General features: G+C 44.5%; 2 protein-coding genes across 2 annotated transcripts in view; both read left to right on the forward strand.

Annotated features, from left to right (window-relative positions):
• The window catches only part of LOC122680078 (apolipoprotein L3-like), a 411,694-nt gene that overhangs the window by 197,118 nt on the left and 188,157 nt on the right, over nucleotides 1–26,419 (forward strand). The gene's annotated exons all lie outside the window — the stretch shown is intronic.
• On the forward strand, nucleotides 3,542–10,354 carry LOC122680100 (apolipoprotein L2-like). Its single transcript, XM_043881049.1, has 3 exons — nucleotides 3,542–3,572; nucleotides 5,371–5,491; nucleotides 8,169–10,354. The coding sequence occupies exons 1-3, from the start codon at nucleotides 3,542–3,544 to the stop codon at nucleotides 8,989–8,991; spliced, it is 975 nt and encodes a 324-aa protein (XP_043736984.1). The 3' UTR covers nucleotides 8,992–10,354.

Below are 26,419 nucleotides of genomic sequence, written 5' to 3' on the forward strand. Positions count from 1 at the left end.
CTACATTGGGAGGTAGAATAGTGTGAGAATGTGTACGCAGGAGACAGGAACCTGGATTTGGATTCTGGCTCTAGCACTAGCTGTGTGGCTTGAGTATATTCCTTAACCTCTCTGAGCTTCAGTTTCCTTTCTTATAGGATCATTGTGAGAACTAAAAGGAAGTGAATTCATCCCAAACAATTGGGAAGGTGCCTGGTGCAAAGTGGGAAGTCATCAACCACAATCGTTAATAAGTAGTAGGTATTGCATTTTGCTTTTTCTTGACTTAAATTTGATAGGATTTATTTACTTCTTATTAGGAAAAATGAGGATTTCAGTTATTTTTCTACTTTCTATTGTACCTGTCCCCTTCTTCTCCTTATATCATTATACCACTAATTGTATATCCTCCGTTAAGAAGCTTTGTACTTGTAAGCACTTTATTTACATCTTTGTTTCTTATGCTCTTGACTGGACCTACTATTTCTTGATTCCCAGCTTTATAAACTGAGATATTAATCCTCCTCCTCCCTTCAGTGCTTTGCCTCCCAAGTTCTTTAGAAGTATTTCGATTTTTAAATTAAGAAGTACATTTACTTCACATATTTAAACACTCTGTTTCATTTTAAAACATAAAGATTGTATTATAATGACTATAAATGAAAGAAAACTAAGATTTTTGAATCACTATATTATACATCTGTGAGTTATATCATAGTATATATATTCATATTACTTCAGTTTTAAAACAGTCTCCAAAGGACTTGGACATAGATATATTTACTTTAGATTAAAAAAAATAAGACAAAAGAGTTTACATTTTTTGTGATATTTTAATACATTTTTTATGAGCTAACTTGTACCATGTAGCTGCCGATGCTTCTCAGCAGGTCCGTTCATTTCAGCCTCTCAGTCTTGTCCGACTCTTTGTGACCGCATGAACTGGAGCACAGAAGGAATCCCTGTCCATCACCAACTCCCAGAGCCTACCCAAACTCATGTCCATTGAGTCAGTGATGTCATCCAACCATCTCATCCTCTGTCATCCCCTTCTCCTGCACTTTAGTTTTTCCTGATGTTTCTAACGGTCTTCATCTTCACCCCTTGCACTGTTTCTCTTCAACATTTCCTCCATTTCTTTCCAACTGTGCATCATGTGATACCGAGTGCTCTGTCCCCACAGACTTTGGACTTCTTATCACATTCTGTACTGGTTTCTCTCTAGGTCTGCTGCACACCCAGCTGGGATCCTTGGATTCCTTTCCAACTGGGTTGATGTTCCTGATTCCTGGATCCCACGTCTATCTCCCTCATGGGTATCCTTTACCTTCCTCCATAGTTAAACAAACATGTAATTTATGTTTTTTCCTGAATCTCATTGTCAAGTAACCTTCTAAATGTCTGGTGAAGAGTGAAGGCTGCTGTGACTATGGGATGGGATGTGGGGTTGGTGAACTTGTCCCCTGCTCTCCCCTTGGCCTTCCTCTCATCTTGCTCCCTCTCTGGGACTCTGCCCAGAAGACCATTCTTCTCTCCTGTGAACATGCTCCCTGTTTCTCTCCCTCTACTGCACTCCTCTTAATTCAGCTATCACTTCTCCATCCAGTGAGTCTTCAAATATTTGTTAAAGACTCTGGTCTCCTATTGCTCCCATGCTTGTTTTTATTAACAGCAGAGGGAGGAGAGGCAGGCTATGGGTTCTTGACCCAGTGAGTGGGGTGGAAGTGTACCAAGGGCAAGACTTCTGATCTTAGGTAAGTCAGGTAACATCTATGTGTCAGCTTCCTTATTTGTGAATGAGGATATAATGGTATACATCTCCAAAGCTAATGGAATAAATTATGAGGTACCATTGGTAAAGTTTCAGAGCCGATACAAATGCAGAGCAACAATCACAAACACAAGTTGCTCTTATCAGTGAAAGTGAAAGTTGCTCAGTCATGTCCGACTCTTTGTGATCCCTTGGATTACATAGTACATGGAACTCTCCAGTCCAGAATACTGGAGTGGGTATCTGTTCCCTTATAGAAGGGATCTTCCCAACCCAGGGATCGAACCCACGTCTCCTGAATTGCAGGTGGATTCTTTACCCACTGAGCCACAAGGGAAGCCCAGGTGAAGTTGTTTCCACTCGATTGTGAACCAGAGACCTTTTGAGTGTTAGGTGAAGATGGTAACCACTACACTACAGAAACCACGCACTCTTATCAGTAGATGGTACTATACCAATATATACTTTTACCATCATTTCAGTCAAGTCTCAGGAGGAGTAGTTGACAGATGCTCTTTTGCTTTCTCAAAAATAGTAGCTAAACATCATCAACACTTGCTTTCCTTTCTCATCTCCCACAGCAAGTTAATCACATGCAGAACCAAAATAAATTATTTAATGATAAACATATGATCTTTTATTTAAAGAAAGACCACTGAGAATGGGTATATCTGAAAGGATGGACACCCTCATATATTATAAGTATGAACATAAATTGATACAGTTTCTTTGCATAGCATTGTGGCTCTAGGTATGGAAATTTTTTAGGTGTTGATGCCTTCGGATCTTAATTCTACTTCTAGATATAGCTTAAGGATACAATCTCAGATGTAGGTGAAGTTTTATACAAGGCGATATACTTTGCAGTATTATTTACATAAAGAATTAGAAACTACATCAAGTCCAATAATCAGGAGGGGAAAGCAAGGAGGACAGAACACCTGCAGGGGTTCTCTGCCACTCAGAGCAGGGAGACAGGAATTGGGGCAGGGCTGGTGGGACTCCAGGCCCTTGTGGGAAAAAAGGCTCTTGCAGAAGCAAGGAGGACCTGGGCTATGGGAGCTGTATCACCAGGAACTTTGTCAAGGAGAGACTTGAGCACAGGGAGCTCATCATTTTGCGATGAAAACAGTCATTTACCAGTTAACATATATCCACAAATACATATTTTTGTTTATTTTAGGAAGTAGAGCATAGCCATCCAAAATGTGTGATTTGCATCAGAAAGACTCAGGTTCCAGTCCAGACTCTGGCACCAGCGCCAGACTTGGTGCTGAGCTAAGTTTAAGTGAGTTTCAGGAGCCGGCATGTCAATGACATTGGATCAATATTACTATTAATATTAGTTAATACCAATTGGAAACCACAGGTGTCCCAACCTTACTTCATTTCCAGAGTATCACCTCCTATCTGTTCTAGTCTCTGGTTTGATTGTTCCTATAACTTTACAGATGGCTGTCTCCTGTCTGATTACCTTCTTCTTGGCCCCAACAGGAGAGCAGGATTCTGACTTGGCTTGGAAGGAGCTGTAGGAGGTGAGTGACTTTGCTGAACTAACAACCAGCAGAGCCCAGGAGACAGAGAACCACACTGGGCTAAGTCCGTGGAGGACCTGGTGGCTGTCCAAGGGGAACCCCCTGAGAACTTGGCCCTCGCTGTTCCCTGCAGCCACTGCGCCCTCACAGTGGAGCTCACAGTCTATTTCTCTTCTCCAGGGTTGAGGTCATACCTCCTTCCAGCCTGACACAGACAAGGAGCTGAGGGAGGCCTCTGAGAGCCCCTGCTTCCACCATGAGCTCAGAAAACTTCGGAAACTGCTCAGGTAGTCAGCTGCCTCTTCTCTGGAAGGTTCCTACTTGTGATCCAGAATTGAGGGTGGTGTTTCCAAGCTGAGTTAAAGTCCAGAGGAATCAAGAACCATGAAGAGGATGGATAGGCATCCTTGAGCTTCCAAGAAAGACCAGGAGATTCCCCTCATCCCAGGGTCTGCCCGCAGCCTCCTTCCTGACCCTCTGCTCAGGATCCATGACCAAGGTGCTGACTTCCTGCCTCTCCCACCACCCAGCAAGTGACTCAGAACAGAGGCCAGGAGAGCACACGTGGAGCATGGACAGCAGATGGGAGTCCCCAAGGCAAGGCAGGCCTGGGAGAGGAGGTCCTCCAGCATCACTGAAGCTTCTCTTGCTCTCTCCCTTGACCCTCACCTCCTGCTGCTCCCAGACCCTGGGGCATCACCACAGAAGCTGTTTCCTCCAGCTCTTGCCCAGCCACCAGCCCAGCCACTCTGCAAGGGTCAGTGGACTCTGCACTGAACCTCATTCTGGCCTTTGCCGCCTCCCACCTGGAGGGGAGGAGTGATGAGGATCATATTGGCTCCACCCCTCCTCCACGTGGTTGATCCCCTCCCCTGCCCATCCTAGAGTCTGTGGTCAGAAGCAGGAATGTTCTCACATGGTAGTTTTACTCAATGGCGTGTGATCCTAAAGTCTTTTCTAAAGCTAGGTAACATGAGTTTGTAATGTTCTCTTAAGTTTCGTGTGTACAACGTTATATTTCTACTTCTATATACACTACTGCATGCTCATCACCAAAAATGAGTTGCAAAGAATCCCCATTGTGTCCTATAGAGTAGAATGAACAAGCCACAGGAGTTTTAAATGTAAGGAGGATTCAAAGTCATGTCCAAGAAATGTCTGACACTTGACCTTGTATTCAACCTCAGAGCTTTCGGCTCTGTGGCCTTGGGCTGTCCCTCCTCCTGCCTGAGTTTCACTTTCCTCTTCTGTGAGATAAGAATAATGCCTCTTTGTGTGGATTTACCAAGAAACACATTTTATATCACGTCCCAGCCCACACACACATATATATAGCCTGGCCACCAATATCTTAGCTGCAATTCAATAACCTCCAGATCTCTGAAATCACACAGGGATTTTGATAACTCATTGAGGAGTGATCTTACCCTGCTGTGATCTGAGGCTATTTACAGTCATTACATTCTTTACCACATTTAAGGTGAGTATTCAATTGTTTCACTGCCCAAACATGAAAGCATTCATTTGTAGGGTGCTGCCCGTCTATTCTGGAAGTGGTAACTAACAGATCACACTTGCTCTTTCTTCTCTTTGTGTGTGTGTTTTCAGTTGCTCAGTCATGTCCAACTATTTGCAATCTCATGGGCTGCAGCCTGGCAGCCTCCTCTATCCATGGGATTCTCCAAACAAGAATATTGGAGTGGCTTGCCATGCCCTCCTTCAAGGGATCTTCCTGATTCAGGGATCAAACCCACATCTATCACATCTCCCGCATTGGTGGGCAAGTTCTTTACCATTAGAACTCCCTGGGAATCCCACCTTGACCTCTATTTACCTGGGAATCCCACGTAAGACCTCATTCCACCTAACCGCCTTACAAGCCCTATCTTCAAAAAGGTCACCTGGAGGTTAACATTCAACACAAATTGGGGGTGGGGGGACAGTCCATCCATAACCCTAGGTGACCTCACCAAGAGCACCCCAGGCGACTGCTGCTCAGCAAGTGAATTTTAACTACTTTATACTCAATAATGTTTATATTCCACCACAAATTATTCTAATCTTATTCCCTTTTCTTTCATCTAGATATTGAGATCTTTTTTGAGGAGGTTGTTGAATGTCTCTGGGACATACTGAGCAGAAAGGAACTGCTCCTCCTGTTGAATGAATTCCTGGAGAGAATTAAGACTGAGGCCGGTTTGTCCAGGTAACCTGCCCATGTGCACCAGGAAGGTCACCCACATCCCCCAGCACCAGCCTAGCTTCCTCCTGGCAGGCACACCTCCTCCAGGCAGGACCCTATGGTTGGGGTCAAGGGTGTTCCTTCTCAAGATCCCATATGGAATGTTTCTTCCATGTCATTTGCTGACAGTGAATAATCTGAGGTTGAGAAGAATTGAAACCTGCAAGGAAGGGGCAGGTTATGTGACCTTTGACAAGTTACTGAACTACTCTCTGCTTTAGTTTCTTCATCTTTTCATTTTTATTGTGAGGACACTGAGATCATGCATGTAAAGTGCTTCCTGTAATGACTGACACAGATTAAGTACTCAGTTAATACAAACATTTAAAAAACTTGTTGTGAAGAGACAGGGCTCAAAGGTCTTCTTTCTGGTGATGAGAACCAAGCAGAATGTCCTTTGGGACAAGTTAGAAAATCCTGACACCACCATTTGTGTCCTGGCTTCTGCCTACAGTCTTTCTATTCCCCATGTTAGGAACTGTACCAACCCTGCCGGATCCTGCTGGCCCATAAGGCAGAGAGACTAGAGAGGAACTGGAGGAGCTGGTGGGATCCTGGATTTAGCCCTGCCCAGCTCCTGGGCCTGTGGGCTTAAGACTTTGAATCTCAGATCTGTCCTGTGTCCAATGGGAAGAACGATTCAGTCTGATGGATTATAGTGATGGCCTCAGAGTGAACTGCAGGGTCAGAGGTGGGGAACCAAGAGCAATCATCTTGTCCAAAGGACCAGGGAGGCCTGGACCAGGGTCAGACCCAGGGGTCAGGGTGAAGCAGAGGGTCCAGGTTGGAGGAGTAGTAGGCAGTGCTAGACAGCAGGGCCAGGACTAGAGTGAGGAGAGTGGGCCTTAAGGACACAGCACTGAAGGGGCTGTGACCCTAGCAGAGGTCCCCTGAGTGGGCCGGGGTGGGGGAGCATTTCTTCCCTCCCTGATGGGATCCCCTCATGCTGGGCTAGAGGGCCCTGAGTGACTGTGTCTGCACACCTTGCCTTGGACCTGACTTCTCCCTCCATCTGGGACCCTCTCCTAGTCTACGTGGAGTCCCCCTGTCAGTGGGAAGGCCCTGTGACTCAGTGAGCCCTCCAGGGTCACAGTGAGTGGCTCCAATTGTGTGTCATTTGAGGGATTCTGAGGAGCCTCATGCATCCCCACCCAAGAGGAAAACGCTTCCTCCACCAGCTGTGCAAGTTCCGGTCTCTTCAGGCTCAGCCGTTCAGATGGGTGTTTCCTCAAGTCTCTTGAATCTTTAGAGATTCCCCAAAGTTGCACACAGCCTGGGGTGCAGGCAGGTGAAGCTATCGCCAGGTAAATTGTGAGTTATGTTGGTGACCCCTGAGTGGTTGAGGGTGCTGGGTGACGGGTCAGGAGTCAGTGAGGTGAGCTAGAGAGCCCAAGGGAAACCAGGGCTCATAGCACATCTCCTGCTTTCCTGTCAACTGGGGCAGTGGGTGGTCTCTATGACCTTCTGCTGAGAAGGTCAAGGGCACAATGCTTAGAAGACACAGATGGCAGACCAAATGATTATAAGGTGCTTCTAGCTCTGACTTTTGGGGTTTAAAAAATTCTAAGTCATAGAGACAGCCAGTCTGCAAAGCGTAAGGGCACAGTGCCCAGGACAGGCCTTACTTTGACTTCAGTCACAAATTTAGGGGATCCCCAAAACAACTCTCAGTTTCAAGAATTCCCGATAGAATAGACAGGACTCACTGAGGGCTTCATGATCCCAGCTACAGTTTACTACAGAGAAGGAGAAAAGTTCCTACAAGCCACAGGGCAGAGTCTGGGCAGGTTTCACAGACGAAGCTTCCATTGTCCTCAGGACACGTACTGACCTGGATTCAGTGTGTGACAAGATGCACAGAGTATTGCCCATCAGGAACACTCACCTTGCTTAAAAGCCAGATTACCCTGACCTGTCATCTCCAGCCCCTCCTGGAGGTCAGACTCGTGCCCTAGCGTCCAGCTCTCCCAGATGGCAGAACTGACACCAAGAGACCCAGAGACCTACGATCACTCGTCACCTTGTCAGACTGACCAGTGGCCAAAGGCCTGGGCAGGCAAGGACACTCCTATCAGCCGGAATTCTAGGGGCTTAGGGATCACTTTGCAGGAGCCAAGGGCAAAGACCAGGGAGACTTCTCACTACACACCGAGGCCCTTGAATGAAGGTTTTCTCAACCAGTCCTACTTGTCTTTGTTTATCTGTGGAGTTCCTACTGCAAAAACTCTTTCAAAGTGAAGGTGTTGACCCACCTGTGAGACGTCTTTACCACATACCTTTTCTCTGGCTGAGCCATATGACCTGTGGGATCCTCATTCCCCAACCAGGGATCAAGTCAAGGCCGGTAGTGGGAGTTCAGAGTTGTAACCTCTGGATCACCTGGGATTTCTCTCAAATATCTCTCTTAAGTTGCCAGTATCCTAAGTTGACTTTCGTTTACCTATTCCAAGTTTAGCTATGTCATGATGAAGCGTCTATAAAGTATGAAACGTGTTTAATATTGAAAGAGAAAAATTTACATTTATAAAAATCTTTTCTAATTGATTGTAACATATCTGTATTTATGCAGAATAGGTATTATGGAGCCAATTTTACAGACAAGCAAACTGCCTTTCTAATCCCTTGACCTTCATTGTTACAGGGAAGAGGCAGAGGAACTACACAAATACGTGGACGAATTAAAAAGAGCCTTGGTTGAGGAGGACCAAGAAAGAGTCCCCAAAGAGCAGCTGGACAGGAGGAGGTTTCTGATTAAGTTTCCTCGGGTGAAACGGCAGCTGGAGGAGTTCGTAGGCAAGTTCCACGAGCTCGCAGACAAGGTTGACAAGGTGCATAAGGGATGTACCATCTCCAACGTGGTGGGCTACAGCACCGGTGCTGTGTCTAGTATTCTGACCATTGTTGGCCTGGCTCTGGCACCCGTGACAGCAGGGGCCAGTGTGGTGCTCTTGGCCACTGGGATAGGGCTGGGAGCAGCAGCGGCTGTGACCGGTGTGTCCACCACTATCATCGAACATGTGAAGAGGTCATCAGCAGAAACCGAAGCCAGTCACATGATGTCAAGTGTTGTCAAGAAATGGAAGGTTCTCCTAGAGGTACTCAAGGGCAACCCCCACATTACTGACACAACAGAGAAAGTCACAGAAGCAGTGCAATGCATTGAAATGAACATCCATGCCATGGAGACAGGCAAAGCCAACCCTGGCTCTGCAGCCAATGCAAACATCTACATGAGACCTGGGAGGATCTCAGGCCCAGCCATTCAGCAGATAGAGGCAGGTTTCAAAGCCACAGCTTTAACAATTACCAAAGGAGTCCGGATCGCGGGCTTGGCCACTGCAGGGGTCTTCCTTCTGGTGGATGTGCGCTTGCTGGTGAAGGAGTCAAAGCACTTGCACGATGGTGCCAAGACAGTAGCAGCTGGAGTTGGAGAGGAAGCTGGAGGAGCTCACCCAGATCTATGAGAGTCTGCAGGAGGACCTGATTTAGCCACCCCCAGAGCAGTGCAGGGTCCAGGGACACGTGAGGGGCCAACGTGCAGAGGTACCTTGTTAGAGGGAAAGACAGGGAGACCACATTAATGAAGCTGGGTATTAGGAATTTGGCATTTCTGTGGTTGAGCAAAGCAGTGCAGGGATAGATGTAGGTGATGGATGAGGAGAGAGAAGGAAGGGGCTTGGAGCCTGCATTAAGGGAGGAGGGGGCACGAGAGAATGAGAGGCAGGGAGAAACCACTTTTTTTTCATACTAAGAACATTTTATTTTGTGTTGGAGTATAGCCGATTAACAATGTTGTGATAGTTTCAGGTGAACTGCAAAGCGACTCAGCCATACACACACATGCATCCATTTTCCCCCAAACTCCCCTCCCATCAGAAACCACTTCCTTTGGACTAAAGATGACCCTGGAGGCAGAATAAAGGGAGAGGCAGGTGAACTAGCAATGAGAGGCCAGGTATAGGAACGGGTTGACAACGGGAGAAAGTCAGAGAGTTAGGATTGTTGGGATCCAGAAGGAGCAGGGGCTCCTCTATCGCCCTCCAGAGGCTGTGATGTCCCAGCAAGAAGAGTCTTCTCCTGCTGGTGATCTCTAGGCCTCTCCTCCACATCAACTCACCTGTGGCCCTAGCTGATGTATCTTACTAAGGCAGTGACTTCTTTGGTTTGTTTGCTTTATTGAAGGATAATTGATTTACAATATTCTGTTGATTTCAGGTATACAGCAAAGTGATTCCATCATACAGGTATCTATGTATTTATCTGGGCTTCCCAGGTGGTAAAGAATGTGTCTGCTAAGAAGTCTACTCACACCTTGATCATTGAAAACGAAGTGGACCCCTCTCCTTTATCTCTTCCCTTGTCTGTAAGCTCCAGGCCCTGGCCATGCAATTGTTTTCATCCTTTCCTAGTCCAGTTAGTGAACCGCGTCTCCACATAACCATGGCCTCCGCTCTGCTGACTTTTTTTGTTCCTTGCCTTGGGAGTAAGTGCAAGGCCAGGGCATGGATGTGAAAACCTGTCACTTGCCAGGTCACAAATAGGAGTCATCACTACCCTTACTGTCCAAAACCCTGAGCTGTATTCTGGCCTCACTCTAAAATCGTCCCGTCCTAGAGCTGATGGCCAAGCAGCAACCTGCAGGTGTGGGTGCCACAGGTACCTCTGGGAGGAGCACAGGGGGATGGTCGAGCCAGCTTGGACCACCATCTAGAAGGAAGAAGCCTAAGGATGAGAGGGAGGTTGTAGTTTAAGTTCTTGCCTTCCAGGCACATGAGGACCAATGTGGGAGAGAGCAAAGCACTTCTCAAATGAGGGTTGTTAACAAAATTGGCACAAATGATCATATTCAAGTTGAATAAAGCTTTTAATAAAACAATCTTGTTCTTTATAAAAAAAAAAAAGAAACTAAATTTAGTTTCTACTATGTTTTTATTTCACTCAGCTCAGTTTTCACATCAAAGCAGACCTGTATCTTGTGTCTATTTTTTTTATTACAAGACCCGTGAACTGCTTTCATGCTGAAAATGCTCATTTCTCTGTTCACTTCTTGACACGTGAAGAAGGGTTTATTGCTTTTTTAAACATTTCTTTAAGGCCGGTTTAAAAAATGTAAAACTTCAGAGATTGGATGACTGGTTTTTAGCAGGAGTAGATTTTGCTTGGTGTATCCAGGCATTCTGTAAGGTCTAATGTTGAAATTATCAAAGGAATGTACTTCAGGAAAGCAGTACATTATAATGTAGATGTGGAAATGATTTAAAAAAACTTATATATTAAAGCTACTTTTTATTTACATGATTTTGAAATTGACTAGAAAGCTCTTCCCATAGATATTAACATTCTAATCATAACTTTAATTAAAAAATATGATTCTATCAAAAGAAAATTTTGAAAATTTCTATTCAGGTTACTGGAATTGGTTATTTAAAGAAAAAAAGAAAGAAAAAAGAAGAATCCTGTTGCTTTCAGTATTTCCTGATTTCATATTTGTAAATATTAAGAGGAACTTCAATTATGAAATATTTTAATAAGATATATATATATATATATATGTACTATTTTGTTTCCTGTCTTAAAGATTTTGAGTTACGGTATTGTTTTTGAATTGATTAATTAATTCCAGTACGCTGTGTTTTGAAATGAGATCCGATTAGCTTTTTTCCCCCAATATAAATTGTTTTTCATAAAAGTCCGATATTGGTTCGTGGCCTAGTGCCTTGGGTTCTATAGACTTTTCCTTTTAAATGCAAGACCTTTTCAACAAAATAGTGTTTGTCATCAGTTTGGTACTAAACATTTATAATTACTGTGTAATTATAAACAAAACAATACATAAAACTTTGAATATAATTATGTAGCATAAAAGTTAAGGTTGTTAACTCTATGATGGCATCTTAGAATTAAACAATACTATTACTAGGGCCTGAAAGAGAAGACTGATTTAATGTGGTGTGATTTTTCTGAGGATAAATGTCTGCTTACAGGGAATATTTTGTACTAAGAATGCTTATACATAATGGCCATGTGTGTGTGAGTGTGTGTGAAAGAGTGAGATTGACAGGTTGAAAGGGACACATATGCTCACACACACACACAACTTGAATTGCTTTAATTAATTAGTGTTTCAGTCTTTATTTTGGTTAACTCCCCATGCTGATTCTTTGTTTTAAACTGAACCACAGGTACAGTTTCCTTTTTGCCAAATGTCAAAACAGGTACACATTTTAAAATGTAATGCTTTTTAAATAGTAAAGTGTATAAAATTAGAAGTGCCCACATATAAAAATACTTGAGATCAAGGTTATCTTTAGTGACTATCATCTGCATATCTCTGTAAGTTCAATTGTGTTTCTTACATCCCTGTCATATTACCAACAGAGGCAATAAAAGCTTCAGTGAAAAAAAAAAAAGAATGTGTCTGCTGAGCAAGAGACACAGGTTTGATTCCTGGCTAGGGAAGATTCCCTGGAGGAGGAAATAACACCCCACTCCAACATTCTTGTCTGGGAAATCCATAGACAGTGGAGCCTGGCATGCTATAGTCCATGGGGCTGCAGAGAGTCAGACACGACAGAACATTTCAGCATATGCATATCTATATTCTTTTTTATCCGTTTCTATTATAGTTCGTTACAAGATATTGAATACTGTTCCTATGCTACTACAGTAGCAGGCCTTTGTTTATCTGGTGTGTATCTGTTAACCCCATCTCCTAATTTATCTATCTCCCCCAAACTTTGGTAAAATGTTCATTTTCTATGTGTATGAGTCTGTTTCTATTCTGTAAATATGCTCATTTGTATTATTTTCTGGATTCTACATATAAGTTAATATCACATATTTGTCTTTGTCTGACTTACTTCACTCAGTATAGTAATCTCTAGATCCACACATATTGTTGCAGATAATATTATTTCCTTCTTCTTTATGGCTGAGTAGTATTCCATGGTATGTATACATGTACCACATTTGCTTTATTCATTAATCTATCAACAGACATTTAGGTTAATATAATGTCTTGGCCGTTATGAATAGTACTGCTTGAACATCAGGGGACATGTATCTTTTCAAATTAGAGCTTTAATATTTTCTAGATATATGCCCAGAAGTGGGATTGCTAAATCATATGGTAGCTCTATTTTTAGTTGGTTAAGAAAACTCCATATAGTCTTCTATAGTGGCTGCACCAATTTACATTCCCACCAACAGTGGAGGAGGGTCCCCTTTTCTCCACAGCCTCAGAGCATTGTAGATGTAGATGACGGCCCCTCTGATGCTGTAGGGGGGATAACTTACTGTAGTGTGACTTGCGTTTCTCTAATGATTAGTGATGTTGGGAATGTTCCATGTCCCTGTGGCCATCTGTGCGTCTGCATGGAGCATTGTCCGTGTGGATCCTCAGGCAGTGACTCTGATGACAAGGATGGTGCTGGCGCTGGTGACAGCACTGGTGACAGCACAGTGGGGGGAACAGGTGACACGTCGCCAGGTGCTCTTGGGTCCAGAGTGACTGAGAGACCGGGGACGTCTCCATGAAAGTCCAAGTGTAGAGTAGGAACAGAGGTTGATTAAAAGAAAGAAAGAAAGAAGGATGAAACAAGGAGGCAGAAACAGGCCAAGGAACTTTGCTTTGTGTGAGGAGATGAAACAGCCTGGGGCCAACAGACACGACTCTCTGACCCTCGCTTTCTTCTTCAGCTGGGGGTGAGGCTGGAGAAGATATTTCAGGTTGCTCTGCTTCTCTTCACCTTGTGTTGTCTAGAATCTGGTTCAGTAAATATGAGCTGATTCACTGAGGCTTCCTTACGTTGACTGATGGGTTCACCTGGGCTCCGGATGCCTGACCTCCTTCCCCGTGAGCCTGTCTCCAAGGTTCTCAGGGAGTGCGTCCTACATGGCTCCTCCTGCATGCCCACTGGCCTCCCATCCAATCATTTCCCTCAGACCCTGGAGCCCCGCAGTGAGATCCCCAGGGGAGCCCGTGTCATCTGACTTCAGCAGAGCATGGGAATACTCCTCCTCCAGACCCAGGGACCAGGGTGGACACCTAAGGGTGACTGAGAGCAGAGGGTTTGTGTGCAGCTGTGAGAGAAGGTCAGCCATAAACAGAGGGCCAGAGAGAGACAGAACACACCTCACCCAGGCTGTCTCACACGAGGACTCCTGCAGGAGCTTCCAGAACAGTCTTCCTGTGTTTACCTTGGGGCACTGCCCTGCCCCACCCGTCTATGTCCGGCACAGCCTAGAATGACCCATAAGAATATCGACCTTAGCGGCAACTGCTTTCACCTCCCCACGGTTATCTGTGACTCTGAGCACAGATGCCAAAGCCTAATTTCAGACCAAAGCAGCATTCAGGAGCCTGGGGTCCCCTGAGGTCAGAGCTGGGGGCCAGGCTCCCTCGATCCCCAGGAGCAGGACTGAGGGGCTGGGGGTGGGAGCAGGGATGTAGGGAAAGTCCTTCCAAGGCCATGTTCTGACTGGTCACCCATCTGGGATTGCACCTGCCTGGACCTTCTGAGGATCCTTCATGGGATGCCTCAGGCTCCTCCTCTCCAGGGAGGAGAGGGGAGCATCTGGGTGTTGCTCTCACCCCCCGGGCCTGTTTCATGGGGCACCGACTCTCTGTGTTTCCATGTGGAGGATGTGAGCAACAAACAGGCTCCCACACCTGGAGCCCAGGGCAGGAAGCCAGAGACCTGGGACCTGGAAATGATCCCAGGACGTCTCCTACATCCCTGCCCACGTGCTGCAGAGCCTTCTCCACACTTTTGTCCAAACCTCCCTTGAAGACTTTCCTCAGTGCCTCAGACTCTGATTCCCTCTCAGCCAGTGTTCCCTGAGACTTCAACTGGCCCTTCCATTCCTTCCTGAAGATGTGAGAGAAAAAAAAAAGTGAAGTTGCTCAGTCATGTCTGATTCTTTGCGACCCTATGGACTGTAGCCTGCTGGCCTCTCCCATCCATGGGATTTTCCAGTCAAGAATACTGGAGTGGGTTTCCAGTTCCTTCTCCAGGGGATCTGGAGAAGGATCAACTCAGGGACCAAACCATCAGCAGTCATGGCCGTCGCCTGCCTGACCTTCAGAAATAGGAGTTCATTCCTTCATTAGTTCTTTGTCAGTTCCTGGAGAATGCCTATCCTGCACAGACTTCTGGGCAGGGATTCAGGTGCTGGGTACAGAACCATTCGGTGTCCACCCCCATGTCTCCCTGAACCCTTAGAGCTGGACCCCACTTAGCTCAGTGTGTGGTTGATGCAATTCCACGGTGACCCCTGGATCAGGTGAGAGCCCTGTGATTCTGAGCAAGAGACTGAGTCTGACTAAGTGACACAGAAGAGGTGCTGGGGGAAGCAGGGCAGGTCAGAGAAAGGAAAGAAACCCACAAACTGGCGCAGTTCAGGAAGGACAGGAAGCAGGACAGGTCCCCCTGCAGGAGCTCATGGCCTGTCCCCTGAGGCCCCTGCCAGCAAGGAGCTTATGTCCTGGCACCAGGAATCCCAGTGTCAAATTCTCAGGACACAGAATAGCTGGGGTCCGGGGACTATATTTTTGGACCAGTAGGTCAGGCTGAAGGATGAGGAAGATGAATGGGTAACAGGGACCCTGAACCCTGGGGGTAAAGTCTCAGGTCAAGAGGCTCCAGATTGAGTGCTTCGTAGATGCACATGTGCCCTCTTCTCAGACCAACAGAAATGACTCTCCTCACCCTGTTCTGGGTCCAAGCATCCCACACACGACAGCAAGGGCACCGCTCACTTCCCCAGCTGGGGAGAAACACGCATCCACCTCCACCTGCTGCATCTTGCAGTGATGTAGGGCTGAAGGGCCCCAGGGCAATGACAGTGCCTCTCCTGCTCTGTTGAGCCCCTTTCTCAGTGTTCTGCATGTATGTTACATATGTACAGGCAACAGGGAGGTGCAGTGGGCCCTGACCTCCAGGAACATTGCTCCCCTGAGACCAGTCTTCACTGGGATCTCACTCCCTATTCCTCTTTCCTGCAGGGAAATTCACCCTGTGGAACCTGGGCTGGGCCATCGCTGTGTCAGCACCGTCACCTGGGTCCTCATCAGATCCTCACTGCTCCTCTGAGAGCAGGTGGTATCACCCCCACGGAGAACAGGAGGAAGCTGGACCCAGGGTCCAGGAATGTGGCCCCGGCCCCTGCCTGGGAAGGACTGTCCTGGATGGGGCCTCTGTGTGCTTCCAGCCTCTTTCCTGCATCCAGGTTGAGCTGACTCCTCGAGAGGACACAGGGTGTCCTGTCCCAGGAGGAAGTGAAGCAAGCATGTGGTGTGTCTGTAGCACAACTCTCCTGGGTTCAGGGCAGTGTACGTGCCTTCTTGAAGCCCAGGTCACGTGGCTGTCTGTCATCACCTGCTGTCCTGTCCCACGTGGGGAGAGACGGGCAGGGGTTGTGCTGCATGCACGTGCCCACCACCCAGGACCTGAGTCCCTCCCAGCAGGGCCTCTGCTGGTGGTTTCTAGTTTCTCTACAGGCCCCAGCACTGGGTGGTTTTAAGCTGCTGCTCCCATGTCTCAAAGGTACCTTGCAATTCACAGAGGCGCATTCACACCAGCTGCACACAATCTCCTGTTGATTTGTTCCTGGGGCTTAAACCTAACTGAGCAGTGTTGTGCTAAGTCTGCAGAGGACAGTATTTACACTAAAACTGCTTCTTTTCAGCAAGTTGCATCGCTCGCACAGAATATCTACCAAGAGTTTACACACGACGAGTGATGAGCTGGCCTGGGCCCCGTCTCCCTGTCAATGACAATCGGTGATAAGAGACTTGTTCTGTCACAGCCCTGCTTCCAAACCACGTGTAGTCCTAGCCAGCTCTCCTGCCTATGGTTGCACCCTGATCAGCCTCTGCTGCTTAGCTCCTCTGTCTCCTAAGGCTGCTAAACCCACTCTTGACTTTACATTACCTGTTAACCACAAAAAATAAAAAAAGCTTTTTCTCTATTTACCTAAGGTAAAGCTGCCTGAACCCCGATGTCCACTGCGACCTTTGGTAGAAGTACTCATGGACAGAGACACCCAGATGTGAGAATCCTTCAGGGCTGAGGTTCTGTGTTTGTCTGCAAGTCTAACTCATGACTTCCCCTTTGCCGACCCCAACTTGTCCTCTTCCCAACGCTTCTCCACTAGACCCCCAGCTCCTGCTTCCCCCGTATCTGGAACAGCCTGCTCACAGGGCAGCAGGACTGACCCTGGCTCAGGCTCCTCGCCCAGCCTTGGCCTTGCTCCAGAGCCCAGTGGTGGGTGCTGGTGTGGGGAGTGGGGTGTGGTATGGGATAAGCATCCAGCTCTCCTCTTCTAGATCAAAGACCTGGACAGCAGCCTTTACCCCTTGGCCAGAGCAACGTCAGCATGGCAGGCGGGTATCCAGTGGGAAAGGAGGAGAGAGGGAGGGGCTTGGAAGAAGCCCATGCGGTGGGAGAGTGATTTGCCAAGGGCCTCACAGTTTGTTGGTGGCAGGTCTTCCTTCACAGATCCCAGGTAGGATGTGCTGAGCCAAGAAGGCCCTGGCATGTCAGAGCTGAGCTTGTTTCTCTAAAGGGTCAAAAGGGAGGAGGCAATAGCCCAGGGTGGGGCCCGGTGGGTGGTCAGGCCTGAGTAACTCAGACATGAAGGCTTTCACTTACCCTTTTCCTTTCTGGTGTATATCTGGGCCCAGAGGGTGTGTGTGGTTTATTGTAGAGATGCACAGCTGGTGGCTGCATCTGCAGAGCTGAGAACAACTGGATCTTGTTCACACTCGGGCAGAGGAAGACTTCCAGGTAAGCAGGGGTTTAAGACTCTGCCTAACTCCCCATCCTCAGGATGAATGTCTGAGAAAAGGATGGTTGTCACTAACTGACAGAAGAAGGAAATGGAAGCTCAGAGAGGTGAGGTCATGGCCGCGGCAGCAGGTGAAGCAGGGGCAGAGCCTGGATGTGGGGGCAGGTGTGTCTGAGGGCTTCCTCCTGCCACCTGGGCCCCTGAACAGAGCAGAGGGAGGGCGGCACCCATTCCAGTGGGCTCAGCTCAGGACGTGGACTCCTGAGATGTGACTGGAGACCCGAGAAGGAAGGGGATTTGGGCAGGGCTCCAGTCCTTTGGCCTAGAACACACAGAAGAACTATACAAAAAAGGTCTTAATGACCCAGATGACCACGATGGTGTGGTCACTCACCTACAGCCATACATCTTGGAGTGTGAAGTCAAGTGGGCCTTCACACTTCAAGTGTGAAGTCAAGGAAGCATCACTTAAAAAAAAAAAGCTAGTGGAGGTGATGGAATTCCAGCTGAGCTATTTCAAATCCTTAAAGATGATGCTGTCAAAGTCCTGCACTCAATATGCCAGCAAATTTGGAAAGTTCAGCAGTGGCCACAGGACTGGAAAAGGTCAGTTTTCATTCCAATCAGAAAGAAAGGCAATGTCAAAGAATGTTCCAACTACAACACAATTACACTCATCTAACACACTAGCAAGGTAATGCTCAAGCTAGGCTTCAACAGTATGTGAACAGAGAAATTCCAGATGTTCAAGCTGGGTTTAGAAAAGGCAGAGGAACCAGATATCAAATTGACAACATTCATTAGATCATAGAAAAAGCAAGAGAATTCCAGAAAACATATACTCCTGCTTCATTGACTACACTAAAGCCTTTGACTGTGTGGATCACAACAAACTGGAAAATTCTTCAAGAGATGGGAATACAAGGGAGGAGCTAAGATGGTGGAGGAATGGGACGGGAAGACCACTTTCTCCCCTACAAATTCATCGAAAGAACATTTGAACACTGAGCAAACTGCACAAAACTTCTGATCACTAGCAGAGGACATCAGATGCCCAGAAAAGCAGTCCATTGTCTTCGAAAGGAGGTAGGACAGAATATAAAAGACAAAAAGAGAGACAAAAGAGTTAGGGACGGAGACCCATCCTGGGCAGGGAGTCGTAATAGAGGAAGTTTCCAAACACCAGGTAACCCTCTCACTGGCAGGTCTTGGGGAAGTTTTTGAATCTCGGAGGGCAAACTAACTGGGAGGAAAAATAAATAAAACCCACAGATTACATGCCTAAAAGGAACTCCCAGCAGAATAGTACCCCAGATGCCCGCATCCGCCACCAGCAAGTGGGGGTGGAACGGAGAGGAGCAGGTGGCGTTGCTTAGGGTAAGGACCGGGCCCGAATGCCCTGAGGGCAATCAGAGGGAGCTAACATGAGATAGCAACTTAAACTGTGAGATAGCAACTTAAACTTTGGGATAGCAAGAGAGAGAGAGAAAATTAACTGGCGAAAAGCCCTAACTGAAGACACTGCTGGCCCGTTCACAGAACAAAGGAAGGACTGAGCAATTCCAGAGAAGAGCTAGCCAGCTCCAGACTGGCCCATCCCCCACAGGAGGCAGGAGGCAGGGGGGAGGGGAAAGGGGCAAACTTGGCCCCAGAGAGGGCACCCCCTACGAAACTGCAAACAGGCTCCCAGTTTCTAACCAAAGACTTCCTGAGATCCTGGATGGTTGACATCCACCGAGAGGGTCGCAGCTAGAGACCAGCTCCCCAGAACAGACACAAGATGCACCCAACCAGCGCGCGGAAACTGAGGCTGGGACTGTGGAGGGGAGAAGGCGCACCACATCCGGGGAGAGTGCTCCCGTCAAGCTCCTGGCTGCCTGAGCTGCTCGGGCGGGAAAGGCACAAAACGCAGGCCCAACCGAGTCTGCGCTTTTGTGGAGTCCAGGAAAACTGGAACCGCAGGCCACGCAGGGCCCGCCCTCTATAGAGCAGCCTGGATCCTGAGCAGTGTAGACAGGGAAAGCACACATGTTGCAAGCGGGGGCAAACCCAGTGTGGCCGGAACACTGCGAGTGCTCCCCACACAGGCCAGTGACATTTGTCTGCAGCGCCCCTCCCTCCCCACAGCACGACTGAACAAGCGAACATAAACAAGAGACCACCTCCGCCCGCCTGTGTCAGGGCGGAAATGAGACACTGAAGAGACCTGCAAACAGAAGCCAAATAAACAAAGGGAACCGCTTCAGAAGTGACAGGGGCAACAGATTAAAACCCCTGTAGTTAACACTGACTACACTGGAAGGGGCCTATAGATATTGAGAAGTGTAAGCTGGAACAAGGAGCTATCTGAAACTGAACCAAACCCACACTGCCCGCAATAGCTCCAGAGAAATTCCTAGATATATTTTTACTTTTTAAATTTAATTTAAAGAAAAAGATTTAAAATTTAAAGTTTTAAAATTTTAAGATTTAAAATTTAAAGAAAAAATTTTTTCTTTTTTTTCTTTTTTCCTTTAATTTTTTCTTTTATTTTCTTTTAAAATTCCCTATTACTCCTCTATTACTCCTTAATTTTCATTTTCTTTTATTTTCTTTTAAAGTCCTCTATTACTCCTTAATTTTCATTTTCATTTCACTATAACCTTGCAAAAAAAAAAAAGACCCTATTTTTAAAGCGAACTTCATATATATTTCTTAATTTTTTTTTGTTTTGTTTTTGAAAAAAGAATATTCTCTAAGAGAGGAATGGCTGCTATCTAAAAGTCTACAAGCAATATATGCTGGATAAAGTGTGGAGAAAAGGGAACACTCTTACACTGTTGGTGGGAATGCACTCTAGTACAGCCACTATGGAGGACAGTGTGGATATTCCTGAAAAAAACTGGAAATAGAACTGTCATATGACCCAGCAATCCCACTCCTGGGCATACACGCTGAGGAAACCAGATCTGAAAGAGACACATGCACCCCAATGTTCATTGTTTTGCTTTTAATATTGTATTTTTAAGAGTCTAACCTCTACTCTAGATTTTTAATCTTTGTTTTTCAGTATTTGATATTAATTTTGGACATTTAAGAATCCAATATTCAGTACCCATTTTTACTCAGGAGTGTGATGATTACTCTGTCCCCCTTTTGACTCTCCTTTTCCTCCCCCAGATAACCTCTATTTCCTCCCTCCCCCTTCTCTTCTCAATCCAATTCTGTGAATCTCTGTGGGTGTCTGGGCTATGGAGAACACTTAGGGAACAGAGTCCTGCGTAGATCTGTCTCTATCCTCTTGAGTCCCCCCTTTTCTCCTCGTGTTCATCTCTATCTCCTTCCTCCCTCTCCTCTTCTTCATGTAACTCTGTGAACCTCTCTGGGTGTCCCTCACGGTGGAGAATCTTTTCACCATTAACCTAGAAGTTTTATTATCAGTGCTGTATATTTGGAGAAGTCTTGAGGCTACTGGAAAAATAAGACTGAAATCCAGAGGAAGGAGACTTAAGCCCAAAACCTGAAAACGCAAGAGAACTCCTGACTACAGGGAACATTAAGTACTAAGAGATCATCCAAAAGCCTCCATACCTACACTGAAACCAACCACCACCCAAGAACCAATAAGTTCCAGAGCAAGACATACCACGCAAATTCTCCAGCAACACAGGAACATAGCCCTGAGTGTCAACATACAGGCTGTCCAAAGTTACACCAAACACATAGACCCATCTCAAAACTCACTACTGGACACTCCATTGCACTCCAGAGAGAAGAAATCCAGTTCCATGCACCAGAACACCGATGCAAGCTTCCCTAACCAGGAAACCTTGAAAAGCCAATCGTCCAAACCCACCCACTGGGAGAAACCTCCACAATATAAAGGAACCACAGACCACCAGAATACAGAAAGGCCACTCCAAACACAGCAGTCTAAACAAGATGAAAAGGCAGAGAAATACACAACAGGTAAAGGAACATGAAAAATGCCCACCAAGCCAAACAAAAGAGGAGGAGATAGGGAATCTACCTGAAAAAGAATTTAGAATAATGATAATAAAAATGATCCAAAATCTTCAAAACAAAATGGAGTTACAGACAAATAACCTGCAGACAAGGATTGGGAAGATGCAAGGAAGGTTTAAGAAGGACTTAGAAGAAATAAAAAAGAGTCAATTAAAAAGGAATATTGCAACAAATGAGATCAAAAACGCTCTGGAGGGAGCCAACAGTAGAATAACGGAGACAGAAGATAGGATAAGTGAGGTAGAAGATAAAATGGTGGAAATAAATGAAGCAGAGAGGAAAAAAGAATCAAAAGAAATGGGGACAACCTCAGGGACCTCTGGGACAATGTGAAACGCCCCAACATTCAAATCATAGGAGTCCCAGAAGAAGAAGACAAAAAGAAAGGCCATGAGAAGATACTCGAGGAGATAATAGCTGAAAACTTCCCTAAAATGGGGAAGGAAATAGTCACACAGGTCCAAGAAACTCAGAGAGTCCCAAACAGGATGAACCCAAGGCGAAACACCCCAAGACACATATTAATCAAGTTAATAAAGATCAAACACAAAAAACAAATATTAAAAGCAGCAAGAGAGAAACAACAAATAACATACAAAGGGATTCCCATAAGGATAAGAGCCGATCTATCAATAGAAACTCTTCAGGCCAGAAGGGAATGGCAGGACATACTTAAAGTAATGAAAGAGAATAACCTACAACCTAGATTACTGTACCCAGCAAGGATCCCATTCAGATATAAGGAGAATTCAAAAGCTTTACAGACAAACAATAGCTGAGAGAATTCAGCACCACCAAACCAGCTCTTCAACAAATGCTAAAGGATCTTCTCTAGACAGGAAACACAGAAAGGTTGTATAAACGTGAACCCAAAACAACAAAGTAAATGGCAATGGGATCATACCTATCAATAATTACTTTAAATGTAAATGGGTTGAATGCCCCAATGAAAAGGCAAAGACTGGCTGAATGAATACAAAAGCAAGACCCCTATATATGCTGTTTACAAGACACCTACCTCAAAACAAGGGACACATACAGACTGAAAGTGAAGGGATGGAAAAAAAATATTTCACGCAAACGGAGACCAAAAGAAAGCAGGAGTTGCAATACTCATATCAGATAAAATAGACTTTCAAATAAAGGATGTGAAAAGAGACAAAGAAGGACACTACATAATGATCAAAGGATTAATGCAAGAAGAAGATATAACAATTATAAATATATATGCACTCAACATAGGTGCACCGCAATATGTAAGGCAAATGATAAAGAGTATGAAAGGGGAAATTAACAATAACACAATAATAGTGGGAGACTTTAATACCCCACTCACACCTATGGATAGATCAACTAAACAGAAAATTAACAAGGAAATATAAACTTTAAATGACACAATGGGCCAGCTAGACCTAATTGATGTCTATAGGACATTTCACCCCAAACAATTCATTTTGCCTTTTTCTCAAGTGCACATGGAACCTTCTCCAGAATAGATCACATCCTGGGCCATAAATCTAGCCTTGGAAAATTCAAAAAAATTGAAATCATTCCAGTCATCTTTTCTGACCACAATGCAGTAAGATTAGATCTCAATTACAGGAAAAAACTATGAAAAATTCCAACATATGGAGGCTAAATAACACACTTCTGAATAACCAACAAATCATAGAAGAAATCAAAAAAGAAATCAAAATATGCATAGAAATGAATGAAAATGAAAATACAACAACCCAAAACCTATGAGATACTGTAAAAGCAGTGCTAAGGGGAAGGTTCATAGCATTACAGGCTTACATCAAGAAACAAGAAAAAAGCCAAATAAATAACCTAACTCTACACCTAAAGCAATTAGAGAAGGAAGAAATGAAGAACCCCAGGGTTAGCAGAAGGAAAGAAATCTTAAAAATTAGGGCAGAAATAAATGCAAAAGAAACTAAAGAGACCATAGCAAAAATCAACAAAGCTAAAAGCTGGTTTTTTGAAAAAATAAACAAAATTGACAAACCGTTAGCAAGACTCATTAAGAAGCAAAGAGAGAAGAACCAAATTAACAAAATTAGAAATGAAAATGGAGAGATCATAATAGACAACACTGAAATACAAAGGATCATAAGAGACTACTACCAGCAGCTCTATGCCAATAAAATGGACAACTTGGATGAAATGGACAAATCCTTAGAAAAGTATAACTTTCCAAAACTGAACCAGGAAGAAATAGAAGATCTTAACAGACCCATCACAAGCAAGGAAATCGAAACTGTAATCAGAAATCTTCCAGCAAACAAAAGCCCAGGACCAGATGGCTTCACAGCTGAATTCGACCAAAAATTTAGAGAAGAGCTAACACCTATCTTACTCAAATTCTTCCAGAAAATTGCAGAAGAAGGTAAACTTACCAACACATTCTCTGAGGCCACCATCACCCTCATTCCAAGACCATACAAAGATGCCACAAAAAAAGGAAACTGCAGGCCAATATCACTGACGAACACAGATGCAAAAATCCTTAACAAAATTCTAGCAAACAGAATCCAACAACATATTAAAAAGATCATACATCATGACCAAGTGGGCTTTATCCCAGGAATTCAAGGATTCTTTAATATCCACAAATCAATCAATGTAATACACCACATTAACAAATTGAAAGATAAAAACATTGGGGTGCACATGCCTCTTTCAGATCTGGTTTCCTCAGTGTGTATGCCCAGAAGTGGGATTGCTGGGTCATATGGCAGTTCTATTTCCAGTTTTTTAAGGAATCTCCACACTGTTTTCCATAGCGGCTGTACTAGTTTGCATTCCCACCAACAGTGTAAGAGGGTTCCCTTTTCTCCACACCCTCTCCAGCATTTATTGCTTGTAGACTTTTGGATAGCAGCCATCCTGACTGGCGTGTAATGGTACCTCATTGTGGTTTTGATTTGCATTTCTCTAATAATGAGTGATGTTGAGCATCTTTTCATGTGTTTGTTAGCCATCTGTATGTCTTCTTTGGAGAAATGTCTGTTTAGTTCTTTGGCCCATTTTTTGATTGGGTCATTTATTTTTCTGGAATTGAGCTTCAAGTGTTGCTTGTATATTTTTGAGATTAATCCTTTGTCTGTTTCTTCATTTGCTATTATTTTCTCCCAATCTGAGGGCTGTCTTTTCACCTTGCTTATAGTTTCCTTTGTTGTGCAAAAGCTTTTAAGTTTAATTAGGTCCCATTTGTTTATTTTTGCTTTTATTTCCAATATTCTGGGAGGTGGGTCATAGAGGATCTTGCTGTGATTTATGTCAGAGAGTGTTTTGCCTATGTTCTCCTCTAGGAGTTTTATAGTTTCTGGTCTTACATTTAGATCTTTAATCCATTTTGAGTTTATTTTTGTGTATGGTGTTAGAAAGTGTTCTAGTTTCATTCTTTTACAAGTGGTTGACCAGCTTTCCCAGCACCACTTCTTAAAGAGGTTGTCTTTTTTCCATTGTGTATCCTTGCCTCCTTTGTCAAAGATAAGATGTCCATAAGTTCGTGGATTTATCTCTCGGCTTTCTATTCTGTTCCATTGATCTATATTTCTGTCTTTGTGCCAGTCCCATACTGTCTTGATGACTGTGGCTTTGTAGTAGAGTCTGAAGTCAGGCAGGTTGATTCCTCCAGTTCCATTCTTCTTTCTCAAGATTACTTTGGCTATTCGAGGTTTTTTGTATTTCCATACAAATTGTGAAATTATTTGTTCTAGTTCTGTGAAAAATACCGTTGGTAGCTTAATAGGGATTGCATTGAATCTATAGACTGCTTTGGGTAGAATAGCCATTTTGACAATATTGATTCTTCCAATCCATGAGCATGGTATGTTTCTCCATCTGTTTGTGTCCTCTTTGATTTCTTTCATCAGTGTTTTATAGTTTTCTATGTATAGATCTTTTGTTTCTTTAGGTAGATATACTCCTAAGTATTTTATTCTTTTTGTTGCAATGGTGAATGGTATTGTTTCCTTAATTTCTCTTTCTGTTTTTTCATTGTTAGTATAACGGAATGCAAGGGATTTTTGTGTGTTAATTTTATATCCTGCAACTATACTATATTCGTTGATTAGCTCTAGTAATTTTCTGGAAGAGTCTTTAGGGTTTTCTATATAGAGGATCATGTCATCTGCAAACAGCGAGAGTTTCACTTCTTCTTTTCCTATCTGGATTCCTTTTACTTCTTTTTCTGCTCTGATTGCTGTGGCCAAAACTTCCAACACTTTGTTGAATAGTAGTGGTGAGAGTGGGCATCCTTGTCTTGTTCCTGATTTCAGGGGAAATGCTTTCAATTTTTCACCATTGAGGGTGATGCTTGCTGTGGGTTTGTCATATATAGCTTTTATTATGTTGAGGTATGTTCCTTCTATTCCTGCTTTCTGGAGAGTTTTAATCATGAATGGGTGTTGAATTTTGTCAAAGGCTTTCTGTGCATCTATTGAGATAATCATATGGTTTTTATCTTTCAATTTGTTAATATGGTGTATTACATTGATTGATTTGCGGATATTAAAGAATCCTTGCATTCCTGGGATAAAGCCCACTTGGTCGTGGTGTATGATTTTTTTAATATGTTGTTGGATTCTGTTTGCTAGAATTTTGTTAAGAATTTTTGCATCTATGTTCGTCAGTGATATTGGCCTGTAGTTTTCTTTTTTTGTGGCATCTTTGTCTGGTTTTGGAATGAGGGTGATCGTGGCCTCATAGAATGAGTTTGGAAGTTTACCTTCCTCTGCAATTTTCTGGAAGAGTTTGAGTAAGATAGGTGTTAGCTCTTCTCTAAATTTTTGGTCGAATTCAGCTGTGAAGCCATCTGGTCCTGGGCTTTTGTTTGCTGGAAGATTTCTGATTACAGTTTCGATTTCCTTGCTTGTGATGGGTCTGTTAAGATCTTCTATTTCTTCCTGGTTCAGTTTTGGAAAGTTATACTTTTCTAAGGATTTGTCCATTTCATCCAAGTTGTCCATTTTATTGGCATAGAGCTGCTGGTAGTAGTCTCTTATGATCCTTTGTATTTCAGTGTTGTCTGTTATGATCTCTCCATTTTCATTTCTGATTTTGTTAATTTGGTTCTTCTCTCTTTGCTTC

This window comes from Cervus elaphus, chromosome 22, assembly GCF_910594005.1.
Source record: "Cervus elaphus chromosome 22, mCerEla1.1, whole genome shotgun sequence".
NCBI classification, from domain to species: domain Eukaryota; kingdom Metazoa; phylum Chordata; class Mammalia; order Artiodactyla; family Cervidae; genus Cervus; species Cervus elaphus.